Source organism: Ambystoma mexicanum, chromosome 6q (assembly GCF_040938575.1).
Source record: "Ambystoma mexicanum isolate Mex_15411 chromosome 6q, UKY_AmexF1_1, whole genome shotgun sequence".
Lineage (NCBI taxonomy): Eukaryota > Metazoa > Chordata > Amphibia > Caudata > Ambystomatidae > Ambystoma > Ambystoma mexicanum.
This window is the reverse complement of record NC_090937.1, coordinates 272,478,544-272,497,678: the sequence shown is the minus strand read 5'-3', so window position 1 is coordinate 272,497,678 and position 19,135 is coordinate 272,478,544. Positions and strand designations below refer to the sequence as shown.

The window sequence follows — 19,135 nt, the reverse complement described above, 5'->3', positions numbered from 1 at the left end:
GTGTGCAACCACTGTAACCAGATGACAACACGTTTCCAGTTATAAGCTTTCATTTAAACAGCTTTAACAACTAATGCATCTTGCGAGTTGTAGTCTGTTAATTTCATTTTGACGATTTGGACTTATGCACTGATTTATAAAAGGAAATCCCGGCCCACAGAAGAGATTCAGCCAGACATCTTGTAAGCCTAGGTAAGAAATACTTGCAGCTATTTCCTTCGATGACAAACAGAAAGATTTTGAGTTTGACGGTTCGCCAAATGGATGTTACAGAAGTATTAAATGTGACATGACATTGGCCTTGTCTAGGATGTGGGGGGCCTAGCCCACTTCCAAACCTGTGCCAGGATATATGGGTGCAGATCCTACCGGGCCGCCTTACCTCAAACTCCCATATACCAGGAGTCACCAGAGAACGAGGGATCCCTGGAGGTTTTGTCCACGGTGGCAGACCCTATGGAGCCCTAAGGAATGGGGGGGTGCCCTGTGAGGAGGAGGGAAACCCCTAGCTGGTGATGCCACACAATGGAGGATGTCAAAGGGACTGATGGAACGAGCCACGGTGGAAGGATGGCTGCTGGAACTAGGAGACATGCAGGTGGAGGGTTTGACCACTGCCTCCCAGAGCAACGACGAGATATGGCATCCAGCTCAGGAAGTTGGACTCTCAGGCCACTAGGGTGGAGGGGTGGAGGACCTTAGGCTACTAGTCAGACTCCAGCAATTTCAACCTTTCCTGGGACAAAGAGGAAAACGTGGATTGGGGAGAATGGAAAAGCGAATATCCATGAGGGCAGGCGTATTGAGCAAGAGGATGTAAAAATGTAAAATAGAGGGGGGCAGATGGTTGTCTGGGTGAGGTCGACAGCAGGAGCAGCGAAGGAACAAGGGACGAGCAGCCGGTCCAAGGAAGTTGCCTTTAGGTAGCAAAGAAGCAAATGACTTTGTGGTGTGCAGTCAGTGCTCCAGGTGAGATTTTGAAGTGGGAGATCTTTTTTTATAGGGATTAATAAAGTAGTTCCCATTTCCAACGGTAATATTTTATAAGCAAATAGAAATATGTTTGAACCCTAAAACAGAAATTCCTTTGTAACAAATATGTCCTTGCACGTAGATATTCATGCACATTAAAAAATCTATAAACAAAACAAGAGCGGTGCAGCGGCGCTACTCTGGGTCCCAGCTGCAGTAAGCTAAAACAGTCTAAAGATGTTCTCCTCCTAGCGCGCTTTAATGCCTCAGCAATCTTCAGGGAGGCTGATTGGAGACTGGGGCTCCAGAGGGGCTGCACCTGCACCTGGGCTACTCTTGCCTAACTTTGGAGCCATACTGATGGTTACTCCCCCCCCCCCCCACTGAGGGCTAACATTAAAAATGGGGTCAGGCACTTCAGTAAAGGGCATCACATGGCTACACTGTGCCTTTCTCTCATTGTCACTTGGATCCTCCTCCAGCAACCCCCCATCGGGATCCCGACTCAAGTGCCCTTGTAAATTAAGTCCAATATCCAATGGGAATATTTCATAAGCGAATAGTCAAATGTTTTAACTCTAAAACAAAAATGTGTTTTTAATAAATGTATTTGAACCTTGATATTCATGCTTATTAAAAGTTATATTTTTACAGTAATAATGGCGCTTCCTCCTGTGGCTCTGTGTACTTTTGATCTGAACATATTTGCGGAACTGAGTGGGTGACGGCAGGGGACAGACTCCTGTATGTTAACTTCTTATTTTTTTGTTGGGAGTATTTTTACTCCATATACTCCGTCTCCTTTACTCTGTCCTTGTGGACGTCCCCTAACATGGGGGCGGTACCAGAACCATTGGCAGCAAAAAATGTGAGCTTCCCCTTTACCCTTAGTATAATGCGCTGGGGCACAGCCGCCCCACCCTCCGGCACCTCACCTAAGACGTAGTGAATGTTTCCATATTTAGAAAAGTGTAGGCAACTGTTATACCAACTACTAACTTCAAATGGCAAGGTTCTTGTCAGGGGCTTGCTGGCAGAGATGTACCTACAAAGCCGGAGGGAGAAAAGTGCACAAGAGACAGGAGTCCTGCAGACAAGAACAGTTGGACAATAACTACAGACAGGCAACAAAGTCAGTGGACAGAAAGAGGCAAGGAGTACAAGTAAGACAAACAGGTTAGGTTTTCACTTGGGGTGTACACAGAATGGGGGAAGAGTTCCCCACAGGGTTTGGTGAAACTCCAGCCTGCTCAGCTGGTTACTGTTACAGGGCCACACTCTGAATTCTCCTGGAAAGGAGCATCAGCAGTGGGTGTCTGAGACTGGACCCTAAGGCACAAACAAGGAAACAGTACTCGCAAGACTGAAGCCTGTATGGACCCAGCAGGAACTGAATGTTAACAATATGGCACAGGGTACAATATTGAAATGCAACTAAGGAAAAGGGCAGAGATTGCCTGCTTGGGATCCCAGCAGCCAAACTCTGAACAAAGGAATTACACAAGCACAAGCGAGGACAAGAACAGTAACAGAAATCCAGGGAAGAATAGTCAAAGTAAGCAAGGTTCAGGGCAGAGACCGGGATAGAAAGAGGAAAATCAAGAAGAAAAGAACCTAAGTGCAAAGGTACAGTTGACTGGAACTGCAGACTATAAACTAAGGAGCGGAATCTAGTAACAGCGGACTGAACTATAGACCAGGAACAAGATATCTCAATACTAGAAAAACAAGGACTGACCTGCGGACAGATAGCAAGGAAACTCAGGACTGGAAACTTGGACGTTAAAGCCAGGTAGCACAGACTATGGGCATAGAACAAGAAACTGTAGGCAAGGAACAATATAATAGGTTTGACAGAGCAAGGTGCTGCAGACAGGGAACTGAAGTCTGCAAACATCGGAGCTGGGCTACAGTGCAGGAAGCACAGATGTGCAGGGCGTAAGGGAGGGGAGTATAGGCAGAGTAGCAGGGTTGCAAGGCAGGGAGCACAGGGAACAGGAGCAGGCTCTGGAAGCACCCGGAAACAGAAGAAATCACAGCCCAAAGGGCTGGGAGTGAACCCAATGTAAGAGCCCTGTGTTCCTGCAGGCAGCTGCCATGTGTTGAAGCAGGCTCTTTAGCAGCACCTGGAGCAGCACAACTGAAGGTAATCTGACTCCTCCCTCTCTGGTCCTGGGAAAGGGAAAGTAGCACTGATCTCTAAGTCTTGTGATGATTGTAGTTTTAAGACTGCTGCATAGGAATAGCCAGCGAATGAGAACTGCCACTAGTTGCATTAGGGTATATGCAGTTTGTGAAATCAAATAAGGATGTTCCAAAGTCTTGCAAACTAAAGTAAAGACAACAATATGAATATGATCTGTCCGGGGAGGATTATGGTAATGAATGAGTCCCAAATAGTCCAAAATGGGTGCCAATTGGTGCTCGAGTGGCACAGTCGTGACAGTTATGTGTAAATAAGAGTTATGATACTACATCAGTGTACAACACTGGGGTACCAAAGACCTTATCCTCACTGCTGATCACCAACTTGTTAAGATGGATTTCTAGAATCGGTGCTGGTGGTCAGATTTTAGGAGGCCACCCTAGTTATACTGAACAGGAGAACTCTCAGAGGTTAGCCTTAACCCTGTTGCTCCTTTGCTAAGCGAAGACCGGTGGGTCAGAAAACAACTCCTTAGTCCTGGTGTCACTTGTCAGTATACTCCAGTGTTTGGAGATACATCTTTTAATGTGGGTGCTTCTCGTTTAGCTTTATTGTGTAGTACACTTGCACGCGTTTGTGTTGTCACCTTGGACGCAGCTGCTGATATGTCTTCCTCTGGATAACCTCTATCTTGAATTTACAACATGTTAAACCCTCCCCCCACAAGAACTCCCCCCCCCCCCCCCAACCCTCCACTTGAGGCACATCGGCTCAGCTTCTGGCCCATTACTTCCAAGAGCCGGCCACCAAAGTTCATTGTAGGTCCAACAATTGCAAGCATTGTGGGCACCACATTACCCGAAAGTCATCTTTAAGAAAAGCCAGAATTTCTCCCCAGTCGTTTGCAAAGTTATGGACATTATTTTTCATGGCATATGTCGCCCATTCAAGTGTGATGATTTCCCATATCTTTCGCAGCCAATCCTGGGTATCTCTGCGCTTTTCCATCTCTGCGCTATTAGCGTCATAACTGCCAGCGTTAGGATCAATCTTGCTTTCTCTCGAGCTATGGGTTCCCCCCTTGCGGAGCCCTCTCTAGTCCCCAACAGAATTTGCTACGGCGATCAAGCTTCCCCAAGACCGAAGGCCTGGTCTTGTGCCCTCTGGACCTCTTGCCAAAAGGGCTCGATTTTCAGGCACCCCCACCAGATGTGTTCTGCTGTACCTATCATCCCGCAGCCCCTCCAACAGTCCCCTGTGGTTCCCGGGTATATCCTGTGCAGTCGGGCTGGTGTGTAGTGCCAGCCTAATAGGATCTTGTACCATGATTCTTGCAATTGGGATGCTAGCGCCAATTTGGGAATCTTTCTCCATAGCCTTTCCGACTCCTCCCTTCCTATCTCTCTCCCCAAGATTTTCTCCCATCTCCTCATATATGGTCACTGCTGCCTGTCGTTTGCGTTGTCCAATATCTTGTATAAATTGGAGATTGATCCCTTAGACCCGTCGTTTGACAGGAGGAATTTTTCGAATTGCATTGTATCTCTATTTGCCGCTTCCTTATAACCGGGATTCAGTACCCAATGCTTTATTTGCGCATACCGGAGTCTTTCCCCCTCCTTCACCCCAAATTCCCTTTTACAGTCCACAAAGGATAGTATTTCCCCCCTCTGAACATGTCTCCCAGCTTCCTACACCCCCCGTTCTGCCATTGTTTAAATGCCCCCTTCTCCACCGCTGGTGTAAAGTCCCCATTATCGAAGATGGGCGTGAAGAGATACGGAAATGTCATTATCCCCTTGGTTCTCACTAGCTTGTCCCAGTTATCAGCTACTAGTTTGGTTATAGAGCTTTTATATAGATGCTTTGGCCTGAAATATTTCGGTAGCCACAGGACTTCCGCTAGATTGTGATGTGTGACTGCCCTATCTGTTTTAACCCATTGCTTATTTTGCACTCTATCCCTTCCCATATAAATTTGTTGGTCAGGGTTTTTAACTCCCTGAAGAGTCTTGCTGGCACCTCTTGAGGTATCGCTTGGAATAGGTACAACAACCGTGGGAGAGTGACCATTTTCACTGCGGCTAGTCGACCCAGCCATGTGACCCGGACATACAGTGGGGTATAGTTGGCCACGTACCAACCCGCGAGGTTCGTGTGATTCTCACCCCCAGGTATCTAATTCCCCCTGGACTCCACACAAAGGAAATGCTGGTCCTCAGAGCGCCCCGTTCCCCTGCCTTTAGAGTTAAGCTTAGTATTTCAGATTTACTAATATTCACCCTCAGACCAGAGTCCTCCCCAAATTCCTCCAGCAGGGTTGTACTTGCCCGGATAGACTCAATTGGTGTTGTCAAGGTGAGCAGCATGTCAACGGCGAACGCTGCTACTTTTTACTGTCCTCCACCCCCAAAGGGAAGCCCCGTATCCCTTCCACCTCACTTGTCGCTTGTAGGAGGGTCTCTAGGTAAAGTGCATACAACTTCGAGGAGAGTGGGCATCCTTGTTTTGTCCCTCTGGTCAGCATAAAGGGCCTTGATAGTGTGCCGTTCGCCGCCACTCTTGCCGATGTTGTCTGGCAGTTGGCCCAAACCATTGTCAGGTACTGTCCTTCGAGACCCATCCGTTGCATCACCCGAAATGGAAAGGACCACTGCACGCGGTCGAACGCCTTTTCTGCGTCCAATGCCAATAAGACCTCGGGAGTGTCTGTTTTTTGTACCTTTTCCACCAGATGCGCCCCCCTACGGATAAAGGTTTTGGATAATAGCATTGTATCGCTAGTTTTAAGCCACAGAAATTGTTATTAGTCACATGAATAAAATTGTTTTTGTATGTTAAGTAATCTTGGTGTTCTCTTATGCGCAAATCACCAATAGGGATTTGTACAAAGTATGCTGAAACCATTGGAGGCAAGAGTCAGACCGGTGGGGTAGCCTAAGTCCCTCTTTGTATTACGTTAGACTCCCTCATGACTTAGGCCCCCCAAAATAAAAAAGGGGGCCACACTAACCCCTGTTATTAAAAAAATTGTTTGCTTTGGTGTAATACTTTTGACAGACGGAGAGTAGTGCTCCCTCTGCCTTTTTATCTCGGAGGACTTCCTATTGCCCTCCTATATTCCCTCATGGAGTATCTAGTCGGGGTTGACCCAGCCTTTTGTCTAGCCGCTTCTACTTCAGCCTCAAGTTGTTCCTCCAACGCCCTCATTTGTTTCAACCTCTGAGCTGATGCTGCTATTAATTCCCCCCTGAGCGTGGCTTTAAAGGCGTCCCACCTCGTTTACTCCCTCGTGTCCCCTTTCTTGTTATCTGTGAAGACGTTTTTCATTTTCTCTTTCATTTCCTCTCTAATTACTGGATCCCTAAGTAGGGCCTTCGGGTATTTCCAACCCCACACACCTCTGTCCTTGCACCCCAGTTCCATGTGAATGGCCACCGTCTTGTGGTCTGCTATCCCAATAGGGCCTGTTTGTGCATCACGAATCTGGCCCACCAGGTCCGCTGATACCCAAATGTAATCAATCCGTGACTGAGACCTGTGTACTCCCGATAGAAAAGTATAGCCCTCCTCATTCCCCCTTCAGCGCCCACCAGGCATCCCGTTGTCCCGCCCTCCCAATCCTGTCTCTTAGATCCTCAGACATCACTGCTCCCCCGCCTCTACTGGGTCCCCCAGACCTATCCCGCTCCCTGTCCCAGGTTATGTTAAGGACCCCCATAAAAACGATATGACCCCATGCTTTCTCTTCCAGTATCGTCAAGACTTGCCTCAGGAACTGCTCCTGGCCAGTTTTTGGTGCATACACCACTACTATGGTGTAGGGGACGTCCAGGTATGTTCCCTTGGCTACCAAATATCTGCCCTCCTTGTCCCTTAATGTCTACGTGACTCTAAACGTGTTCTTAATAGCCAGGACCTAAGCCCGCCCTCCGAAATCCCCCCCTCCCCCCCCCAGTTTTGCTCTGACTGGAGGCTAGTAATATTAGATCAAATCCCCTCAGGTGCGTTTCCTGCAACCCCAGATTATCCAGCCATTCTTTCCTCGTGAACTGTTCCATTTTTTTTTCTTTTAAGGGGGGGAATTAAGCCCCCTAACATTATGTGTTAGCCACTTGAATGACAGTAGCTCCGACCTTGTTCCTCACATGTTGGTGACCCCCCCCCTCCCTCTGAGCTTCCTGATGTGCCCCTCCGTCCTCACCACCCCAACTCCCACCTCCAATTCTCGCTCCCTCCGCCCTCACTCCCCCTGGAAGATCTTGCTCTTCCCGCTCCTTCTCCTCTACTTCCTCAGGCATCCTCGCCCTTCCTGATCCCAGATGGTTGCTCCCCCCTCGTCCCCTTCCTGCTCCATTTTCCCCTTGAGAGGCCCACTACCCCTGTCTCACCCGTGGGTTTAGGGCTCTTCTTGTGTTCCCATCCCCGTTTCCCCATTCCTCTCTTTTGGCAGTGGCCTGCTCCCCTTCTGGCTCCTCCTTCTTTTCTCCCCCACTGTTGACCACTCCCACGGTCTCGGTCTGGATCTGTGATCATTTGTTTGAGAAACGTTCCGTGCAGGAGTTTCCTCTAGGTCAATTTGCAGTATGTCGGCTCCTTCCTGTGCCGTGGTGATGGTGTTCGATTGGGAAGGAATTCAAAAACGCAAGCCGAAAGGGAATGTCCAGTTATATCTAATGCCTTTCCCGTTGAGAGCCTTCAGTATGGGGCACATCTGTTTCCTCTATACTAGTGTGCTGCTTGCCAGGTCCTGATAGAGGGCTATTTGTTGGCCCTTATACATGATCGGTTCCCGTTTCCTTGCCGTCCGAAGGACAGCTTCCTTCTGGGCGTATCTAGTAAAGGCAACCAGCACATCCCTTGGTCTTGCTGCTGCGCCTTTGGGCAGTCTTCCTACCCTGTGTACGCGGTCCAGTTCAATCTTGTCTGGGATCTCTTCTTCCAGAATCTCTGCAAAGATAGCCTGTATTTCCTCTTTCAGTTCCTTATCCTTTACCGTTTCCGGCAACATTTTCACCCTGATGTTGATCCTGCAGGATCTGTTTTCCAAATCTTCCATTTGGGTTTCCAGATTCCGGATCGCTACATCTAGTCTCTCTATGGCCTCACTATTGGTGGTTGTTTCCTTATCCACTTCTTGTAGGCCCTGCTCCAGGAGGTCAGTCCTTTCCCCCAATTGTCGCATATCCTGCCTAATCTCCCCCAGGGCCTCGTCAAGTCCGCCCGCATGAGCTGGAATTGGTCCTGGAATGTTTTGGCTAGATTGGCCTGCAGCATCTGCACTTCCCCCAGGAAATCCTGTTTCGTCATCGGGGCCTCCCCCTCCCCACCTTCCAAGGTTGTGCGGTCCATCTTCCCTTCTTGACTGTTCTTGGCTCCTTCCCTAATGTCCTGACTAGGCCTCATGGAATGAAGGGTACCTGGTGGGTCACTTGAGCTCTGGGGCCCTCTTCCGCCTTTTCCCTTGGTTTTCGTAGTCAGTTCTCTCTCTCTTACCCAAGTTAGTCCTTATCCCGGTCCCCAGTGCCCGGGTAATGATGCCTCACTCCTTTCCGCTTAGGTCTCCCGCCCTGTCCTCACTCCTCCTGATTCTCTGTAGGTTCTGCCTCTGTTTGTGCCTTGCCGGTCCGTTGACCTCCCTTTGCTTCTCGACTTGTCCGAGCCTGATCTCCCAGGTGACTTCCCCTGCGCGCCTGTCAGGCCCTGTATTGCCTCCGTTCTATGCGCCAGCCCAGTTGTGGATGTTCGCTAAGGTGAGGGTTATGTTTTGTATGATTGGGTATCCCCGACCCCAAGGGGCCCCAAGTCTTCCTGCCCTTGCTGCACCCCTCAAGAGAGGGTCCTTTCTCCTCCTCGACGGCTCGAGTTCCATCCCTCCCCTAAGCTGCAGGGGGACGCTTGTTTGGGTGCTACTGGGCTTCTCCTCCTCCGCAATCCGCAACTCTATGTGCTCGCTGTTATGAGGAATCCCAGCTCCCGGACGGTATCCTATTGCCCCTGCACTCACTGTCTTCTCCTGCCTCGTATGGGACTCCGGCTAGACTGCCACAGCTCTGCTTCCCATCAGTTCTGTCGGTACTGGCTCCCGCCTGGGGACTCCTCTTCCCAGGTGTGCTCCGGTACAAGCACGGAGGATCCTCTGCCCTTCTTTCTCTCCAGTGCCAATCTTCGGCTGTGGGGGGGTTGCCTTGCTCCTCCTTGGCCTCCTACTTCCAGACGCCGGAGGGGCCCTTCTGCCCAGCATCTAGAGCCAGCCTGTTGTACACCTTGCCAGGCTGCTCCGGTGTCGCAGATCTCCCAGTATGGGCTTCACTCCCCTTCTTCCTCCCTCTCAGATGCAGGTTCCCCGCTGCCGACGCTGCAAGGCTTCTCCCGTTACTCGCTCCGGAGTGCTGGCAGAGTGGCAGGAGTGCTGCTGAGTTCTTGGGACCGGGGCAGGGGCCCCCCGCCCTTTCTTTACCGCTCCTGCTCGGGCCTCTCCCTGCTCCAGGGGTCTCCTCGATCCTATGCCCAGGGACACCACTGACTCCTCACTTCCACGTCAGGTGATAGTAACCAACTTCTCTGTCCTCTGAGTGCCGTAGCAGAGTCCGCTCGTCCTCTGGTCGTGCCTTCTCTGCAGGCTGGAGCCCGCCTTGTGGTATTTCCCTGCCTCCGGATGAAATGCTGTTGTGGAAGGTTCTCCACCGCTCCTCCCGTTCCCCACCGGGCTTCGGGTCCTCGCTCGGGGGCTCCACAGTCAGCTCCTGGACGTGGTGGCACATCTCCTCCGGTCTCCTTCCGGGGCCGCCGCCGTCTGCCAGCGGGCTTCTCGGCCCGTCGGGGGTGCTGCAGTCCGCCGATGGGCTTGTGAGCCCTGAGCAGCTTGCTCCTGTCCCTCCTGGTAACTCCTTGCTCCCGCGATGTCCTCTCCCTGTGATGGTCCCTTTGTGCGTCTCGTTCGGCGGGGTGGTGGGCACGTCTACACTGTGCCGGCGGCCATCTTGGAATCCGGGAGAAGCTTTTTGACTTTTGGGCACAAGGCCCCAGTCTTCATAGGGATTGGACTTCTGTAGCTCGGGCACAGTTCTTGTAACTTGGTTCCATTTTACTACTTCACTAGCTTACCTTATTTTATTAATCTAAGTCATTGATTGCATTTTAGAACCTATAGTGACTGTTTATATGTTTATTATTGAGTGTTGTGTGATATTATCACCTTTTTTTTAAAAAAAAAATAAAAAAGAATTTTGTGTGTGTTTTGGGTCTAGAATAAATATAGTATTTTTATACATTTGTCTAAATTGAATTATTGCCTACTGCACTGTGTGGACTTATTGTGGACCCCTGACCCCACTCATCAATGGAGAGCAGTCAAGGCTATTCTCAGCAGAGAATAGCCTTGACTGCTCTCCATTGGTTGGGTTTTGGCTAACCTCTCAGAGTTCCCCTGTTCACAATATCTAGGGTGGCCTCCTAAAATCTGTCCACCAGGCCAGATTCTAGAAATCCATCTTAATAGAGCGCTAGGGGAAAACGGTGGAATTGAACAAGACTAATTTAAAAGAAATATGCCTATGATACCTTTGGATATTTTTTTATTCAAAATAATACTGTCACCCTACATCCTAGTTTACACCGCTTCCCTACTAAGAGTTGGCCATGACGCAGATACACCATAAGGTGAGCGAATAAAACCTTAAGGCAGGGGTCTGCAACCTTTGGCTTTTTAGGTGTTTTGGACTACAACCCCCACCAGCCTTAGTCAATGCAGTGGGATCATGGGAGTCATAGAGTAAAGCATGTGGAAAGCCACAGGTTGCAGATATCTGCCTAAGTGTCAACCCGTTTGCAATAGTGTTAGAAGGTACATGTTGCCCTAAACATTAGACTGGGATGTCACTGCTAATACTCTGATATGAGGATGAGCTCTGTCCGTATGCCAAGCAGAGTGTTAAAACTACTGGCATCTACTAGCTCTAATGTCCTGCTATAGGCAGTTGCATATTTCTCCAGCATGGGGTCTGGCATGGATTCACATGCTCATGAATATTCCCCGTCGTCAGGCTGGGAATCCTCGGTAAAGAAAAAACCAGTATCAGTTTCGTTTCTGATCTGTCTTTCGTAGTAGTAACCAATCACTGATCTCTGCGTCATACTGACCACAGCCAATGACTGCCCTCTACCTAAGCCCCGCCTCTGGCAGCCATCTTCAGATTTTTACCGCACGTTCATGTGTTGGGATCCTCGTGCTATTGCTCTCAAGCGTTAGTGCTATTTTTTCACGTTTTTTCTCAAAAACTTCGTTTTTTCGGTCAAAAAGAGCCTCAAGCTCCACCGACTCTCCATCCGATCAACGGGGACCCGTGTCGGATTCGTCTACGCCCCTCAAGGGTGAAGATTTCGTCGAGCTACGCTTTTGGAGGACTCCAGAAGTTTCTCAGGCCCATCTCGGACATGGCCCAGGAGAAGGGAAGCTCGACGCCCGGAAAGCTGTTCAGGGTCTGCCCTGGATGCCAGCTGCAGAATGTCTTTAAGGAAGATGAACGCTCCTTTTGTCTTTACTGCCTACATGAGGACAAGACGCACGTGGAGAAGGACTGTGCGTTTTGCGGCAACATGTCGAAGCGGACCATGAAGGACCGCCATCAACGTCTCGCCAACTGGCTGGAAGGGAAGAGCCCGTCCGGCGAGAAGAAGAGCAAGAAGTCCGAGCGGTCTTCTAAGACCTTTGAGGACGCCCCGGCGACGGGGGTCCAACACAAGGCCAAGCACCGCGAGTCCGCTGGCACCGGGAGCGCCGAACGGTCGGGCTCTACGGGCGCCAGGCAGGGCGCATCCTCCCCGGCACCATCAACCACGAGCCAATGCTCTGGTTCGGGTAAGAGGAAGGCCGAGCACCCGGCGAAGCTCCTGGAGAGGCCCCGGTCGAGCTCGAAGGCCCCATCGGAGGGGGAGCGAGGCAGTGTCCCCCCCTCAAGGAGAAGGCGGTGAGCGCACCTAAGGTGGTGAAAGCCTTAATCCATCCGGCCAAGGCCTCTATCGAGACAGTTGCGGCGGCCCTGGCTCAGCCTGTGGAGGCTACACCAATGGTGGCGACCTCGGGGCTCAGAGTATCCCTGCCACCGCGGAGGGAGTCCTCTTTTATGCCCATCGACAGGACCCCCGTGAAACCTCCGGCGGAGAAGAAAAAGGGGGGGCAGGAGGTCGTTGTGGATTCGGCCTCAACCTCTGAGGAAGAGCTGATCGAGGTCTTAAGCCACGGCATTGGCGTGGAAGAAGACCAGCCCGTCGGGATGGATCCCGACGCAGGAGACGACGATATCGTCGAGGGTGCCGACGGGGCCCCTGACCGCCTGTCGGACTCCCCTCTGCCAGCGCCGCAAGACAACTCGGCGGCCATTTTGTTGGCTATACAGTCCTTATGCTCAGAGATAAGGACGAGACTGCCGTTACCACCAGCGGAAGAACCACTCCCGTCGGGGGACCCGGAACCAGGCCCTTCTGGCAGCCCTCCCCCTAAGAAAAGAAGGATTCACCCTCCACCTCCTTTTCAGCCGTCGCGCCCCGTTCAGCCCTCCTCCCCGTCCACGACTCGAGGGGATGATACGGGGACTGACACGGCCGCGACAGGTACGGACGACGAGGTGTACGACGAGGATCTGCCGTCGTCACCTCCCACCCGGGCTTCCCCGCCCGACGAGATTGGATCGTTTCACTCCATGATCGCCAGGGCATCCGAGCTCTTCCAGCTCTGCCCTGAGGAGAAGAAGAAGGAAGGTTTCCTTTATCAACGGCGCGAGGCCAAGAGGAATACGGTCCTCGCGGTACCTCTACTGGACGATATTTGGGATGAGGGCCTCGCCCTCCTCAAGAACCCATCCACGACGCCGGCTAGAAGAGACCGGTACGAGAAGAAGTATCGGGTCCTGGACGCGGCCCCCTTGTGCCTCCGGGCACAGCCTACCCCGGACTCCGTCGTCTCCGCGGCGGCCAGGAAGAAAGCAGGGGGGGGTGCGGCCTCCACGTCGACTTCCCCGCCGGACGGCGAGGGAAAGAAATTGGATACGATGGGGCGCAGGGTCATCTCATCTGCAGCGACGACAATTAAGGCGGCCAACGCCTTGGCTATGGTAGCCCGCTATGACAGGGAGCTGTGGTACAAACTGGCCCCCCTGCTGGACTTCCTACCGGACGACAAGAGGGCGGATGCCCTAGAGATCTTGCAGGAAGGTGAGGTGGCGTCGGACCACGCCATCACGATTGCGACGGACATCGCCGACACTGGATTTCGCCAGTTGGGCAACGGCGTGTGCCTTAGGCGGCGTGGATGGCTCAAGGCTACTGACTTCCGTCAAGACGTACAGACCAGAGTCTTGGACATGCCGTTCGATGGAAACGACCTGTTTGGGAAAACAGTGGACGATTCCCTTCAAGCCATCAAAGCGAACACGGAGACGGCCCGGGCTCTCGGGGTTCTCCAGCAACGGCGGCCGCCCTTTCGGAGCGGCAGAGGCAAGGGTGCCTCCAAAGGTTCCGGCGGCGGATTTTCCACCTACCGTCAAGCGGCCAGTTCGTCGTCGCAGGAGGCTTACAGGGGACGAGGCAAGTCAGGCGGACCCCGCCGTCGTCGCCAAGGAGGTCAAGGCGGCAAAGCCTCGTCGAAACAGGACTGAACCGGCCGTGGGGTCGGGCCACCACCGAGGCACCCCGGTGGGAGGCCGGCTGGCGAGCTTCGTCAGCGTGTGGGAGTCCATCTCCACCGACCGTTGGGTGCTGGACGCCCTAGCCCAGGGCCACGCGCTCGAGTTTCAAAGAAGGTGCCCGCGCGTCCCCCCTGTGGCCAGGAAAGAACTTCATGTCCCTCAGCTTCTCTTGGAGGTAAAGGCGATGCTCAGGAAGGGCGCCATCGAACTCGTCCCAAAGAGGCTTCAGGGCTCCGGAGTTTACTCAAGATACTTCCTCGTGAAGAAGAAGACGGGAGGATGGCGCCCCATCCTAGACCTACGACGACTGAACAAGTTCATCAAGGCACAGAAGTTCCGGATGGTCACCCTCCAGCACGTCCTGGGTCAGCTGGAGGAGGGCGACTTCCTGTCGTCGTTGGATTTGGAGGTTGCCTACTTCCATATTCCCATCCTAAAGGGGCACCGAAAGTTTCTCAGATTCCTGGTCCAAGGGCGTCACTATCAGTTCAGAGCCCTTCCCTTCGGACTACGGTCGGCACCCAGGGTATTCACCAAATGCCTCGCACCGGTGGCGGCGCAGCTGCGCCGAGAGGGGATCCACGTCTACCCCTACCTGGACGACTGGCTCATCCGAGCCAAGACGAGGGAGCTCGCCGTGGAGCACACGGCAAGGACCGTCCAACTTCTCACGGACCTGGGATTCTCCGTGAACTACGCCAAGTCCCACCTGGTGCCCACGCAAGACGCACTGTTTCTGGGAGCGAAGCTCGACACAGTGTCCCTTCTGGCCTCACCGTCGGAGGAAAGGACCAGGGCCATTCTGGGCAAGGTACAGCGGATGTTGGTTGCGGACGCGGCCAAGGTGAGGTCCATCAAGTCCCTCCTCGGAATGATGTCTTCTTGCATCTACCTCATTCCCCTGTGCAGGCTCCGGATGCGCCCGTTGCAGGAGGTCCTGGACGCGCGCTGGATCCAGACGACGGGCAGCTTCGAGGAGAGGATCACACTCGACGAGAGTTTGCGACGAGCGATCCGGTGGTGGGGCACCCGCGCGCATCTGACAGCGGGCATGGACTTCCAGACCCCAGGCCACCAGGAGACAGTGACCACGGATGCCTCCCTTGAAGGGTTGGGAGCGCACACCGAAAATCTGCACGCGAGAGGCCTTTGGCTCCCGACAGAGAAGTCCCTCCATATCAACGTCCTGGAGCTCCGTGCAGTGTTTTGGGCCCTCGGGTCCTTCCTTCCGTCCCTCAAGGGCAAGGGGGTGAGGATCTTCACCGACAACACCACCACCATGTTTTACATCAGGAAACAGGGCGGAACCAGGTCCCCAGCCCTGTCCAAGGAGGCGCAGGACCTGTGGCATTGGGCCGTCGCCCAAAGGATGTTTCTGGTGCCGTTTCATCTGGCAGGGATAAAAAACACCATCGCCGACTCACTCAGCAGGGAGCTGCGCTCGTGCCACGAGTGGGAACTACGGCAGGATCTAGTAGACTGCCTCTTCCGATGGTGGGGCACACCCCAGATCGATCTGTTCGCAACGGCGACAAACTCCAAGTGCCGGAGGTTCGCCAGCAGGTTTCCCCAGCCGAGGAGCATGGGCGATGCTTTCTCGTTCCCCTGGGAGGGCCTGTTCCTATACGCCTTCCCTCCATTGCCACTGCTGATCCGGCTCATCAACCAGGTCAAGAGGTCACGGTGCAGGATGATCCTCGTCGCACCTGCGTGGCCGAGGCAGATATGGTTCCCGGACCTTCTGGACTTGTCAGCGTCCCCGTCAATCAAGCTGCCAGTGGACGCTGATCTGCTCTCCAGGGAAGGAGGCGCCATCCTCCACCACGACCCGAAGTCGCTGAACTTGCAGGCCTGGCTCCTGCAGCGTTAGAGTTTGTAGGATACGACATACCGGCCGACTGCATAGAGGTTCTTGCTAAGGCCAGGGTGTCCTCGACTCCTAAATGCTACGGACACAAATGGAAGAGGTTCTCTGTCTGGTGCCACGCACAGAAGATTAACCCTCTACGGATTACGGCTCCCCAAGTACTGCCGTACCTATTGACGCTGGCCAAAGCTGGACTGGTGCACGCGTCCATCAAGATTCATCTTGCTGCGATCTCCCGATACACCAGAACCACGGGGCGGACGTCCTTGTGGTCTCATCGTCTGGTAAAAGAGTTCATGAAGGGACTGTTCAGATCGTTCCCGCCGTTGAAGGCTTCGGCCCCAGCGTGGGAGCTCAACGTGGTGCTGACCAAGCTCATGGGACCTCCGTTCGAGCTTCTGCACTCGGCCCCGTTGAAGTTCCTGTCGTGGAAAACAGCGTTTCTTGTGGCCATCACCTCCGCACGACGGGTGGGAGAGATCCAGGCCCTTTCCTGCAAGGCCCCGTGCTTGACTTTTCACGACACGAGGGTAGTGCTCCGGACGCACCGCTCCGGCATGCCCAAGGTGCCGTCGGACTTCCACCTCAACGAACCCTTGGTGTTGCCTGTTTTCTTCCCGTCGCCTTCGACGCCGGCTGAGAGGACTTTGCACTCGCTGGCTGTGGCTAGAGCGCTGAAGTTCTACGTGGACCGCACGAAGTGTTTTCGGAAGACGTCACAAATCTTTGTGAACTTTGGACCTGTCAATCAGGGGAAGGCTCTCTCGAAGGCTTCCATTTCCAGATGGCTCTCCGGCAGTATCATGTACTGTCATCGGTTGGCAAACCGACCGCTGCCTGGCCGTCCGAGAGCCCATTCCACCAGAGCGATCGCAGCTACCACGGTGTTCCTATCTGGTGTGCCCCTGCTGGACATCTGCAGGGCTGCTACGTGGAGGTCGACGCACACCTTCACGAAATTCTACTGCGTCGATCGGGATTCCAGGGAGGAGTCCAGGGTCGGCCAAGCAGTGCTGCGCAACCTGTTCGCCTAAGGTGAGCCTGGTGAGGAGGTAAGATTTGCTTAATGTTGAGTTTGATGTAATGCTTAATGTTGAGCCTTTGCCACCTCCCGTGGTTGTGCATATGTGTACTGCTATGTATTCTTTATTCATGAGCATGTGAATCCATGCCAGACCCCATGCTGGAGAAGGAAGTTACTTACCTGTAACTGTTGTTCTCCAGCATGGGTCTGCCATGGATTCACATGCGAACCCTCCCGCCTACCCCTCTGCGGCTCTTCACTTGGTCATACTGCCACTTCACGTGCTTCCAAATCTGAAGATGGCTGCCAGAGGCGGGGCTTAGGTAGAGGGCAGTCATTGGCTGTGGTCAGTATGACGCAGAGATCAGTGATTGGTTACTACTACGAAAGACAAATCAGAAACGAAACTGATACTGGTTTTTTCTTTACCGAGGATTCCCAGCCTGACGACGGGGAATATTCATGAGCATGTGAATCCATGCCAGACCCATGCTGGAGAACAACAGTTACAGGTAAGTAACTTGTTCCTTATGTTGATGCTGCAGTTGACGGGGCTTACTTTGGTTTTCTTTAAAAGATGGTTGCAATTTAAATCCAGGTTGAACAGTGCTTTTTTGTCATTTTACTGACAGACCACCTCTTTGCATTTTCAGTGCTCAAACAAGATGATCTGGGACTGTTAGAAGGATTCAAAGCAGTCGCATGGAAGTGCCAATTTCAGACGCAAGCCATACAAATCCCATGCATTACTCTGCTTTGGCATTGCGGGTGCTAAATAGTAAATCTCTGCAGCAGAATGCAACTATGACCTCTTATGGTTTCTATATCTGTGCAAGATACACATGCACTTTATTCTGTTATTAAGACTCATGCAGATTATGTACTAACCCTGCCTCAATTAAGCAGATATTGTGGGGCGGAAGCACTCTAGTTTGCAGTAGAATACGAAACAAAATGTTGTGAGAAAAGCATGTAGACTTAATTAGGAATAGACTACTGACCCTATACAATGTCAGCTGGTGTTTGTATAGTTAATGATGTTGTGCAAGAAATTAAATGGTCATAGGAGACTTGGTTAGCTGCAATGAAACACCAAACTTTCTTTACCTTCTCGTTCCAGGTTACAAAGATTGAGAGGCAGGTCATGAAACCACTATATGACAGATACAGACTAGTCAAACAGATTCTATATCGGGCAAGCACCATCCCTGTCATTGTGAGTATAACATTTCTCTCATTGTATACTTCATCCTTGGCTCACTTATTCATGTTATTGGCCCTTAGTTAACCCTTTCAAGTGTCGGGGGTAGGGCATGAGAGGAAGCACTTGATGTGTGAATATTAATGAATCCTTCTCATTTTGACAGACAATGTGTGTAGCAGTTAACATATAGTCTGCATTTAAATGAACAATGTTCATTTTTTGACAATTTTGTTTAGCTATGTGCAATATTTGGAAGAGGAATTGAAATCTAAATGTTTTACCATGTGGAGTAGCTTTGTTACTTGAGCAGTGAACCCCAGAAATCAAGATTACCACTGCCAAGAAATTAAAAAAAATGTCTTCATGCTTTTCTGCTCAAATAATATGGCCATTCTCTAGAGGTAAGCTCCCTATCAGCTTTCTGAAATTTTACACCAACATTTGTCATCAGTTGAGCGGTACTTGCTGTCAAGCGCAGATTTACCTGAATGTCCGGTTGTTTCTTTTTACAAGGAAATACTCATCTGCCCTTCTCTGAAGACACCCACACCTCTCCCAATGCTTTGGAGGGAAGAAAGGGCTCTGGCAAGAGTGCAGTGCAGCAAGGAAAACCCTAAAAGGGGAAATCCCTATGTGGTGGATGGATCATAGAATCTGTGTTGCAACTGTTATGAATCTGAAGTACTCGTCCCTTCTGCCCCAGGGGGAGCCACAAACTTTGAGGCTCGGAAGATGAAACCCGATAAGCAAGACCCTCAATAGAAGTCTGGGCAAGTGGGACCTCACCGGGAGTGACTCCCCTCTAGGGGACAAGGACTCCCATAAGGAACTCCCTTTGATGAAGACTGTGCTTTTATGGGAACTGAGAAACATACTAGCACCACCGTATTGCCTACTACAAGCACTGACATGGTACCCTTCCCAGTGGCTTTGGGCAATGCTGGAGTGTATTCCAACTACAAGAAGGAACAAAACGCCCCTTGGAGAAACAACGTAACAAACATAAAAGGATGAAGAACTTGGAGAGAGAAAATCCAGCGCCGATGCGAGACTCTGACGACGCAATGTCTAGGAGGGGCGAAGTCATGCTGTACTGTGGAGCCGGCGATAGAGCAAGCACAGGGAGCAGAGAACGAATGACGCCGGAGCACCAGCAGTACGTGCAGTGGATGAGCTGCTACATAGACTGAGGCAGAAAGCTGTCTCCACTGGTGGCATGACCACGATGGTGAGCAGG

At 52.0% G+C, this 19,135-nt stretch overlaps 1 protein-coding gene across 7 annotated transcripts in view; it reads left to right on the top strand.

The window, feature by feature from the left end:
• Positions 1–19,135, top strand: part of FAM13A (family with sequence similarity 13 member A) — a 2,868,510-nt gene that overhangs the window by 2,532,658 nt on the left and 316,717 nt on the right. For all 7 annotated transcript variants that reach the window (XM_069630746.1, XM_069630744.1, XM_069630745.1 and 4 more), the window contains one exon: positions 17,815–17,910. In XM_069630746.1, coding sequence (XP_069486847.1) covers positions 17,815–17,910 — 96 coding nt within the window. The remainder of the gene's footprint in view (positions 1–17,814; positions 17,911–19,135) is intronic.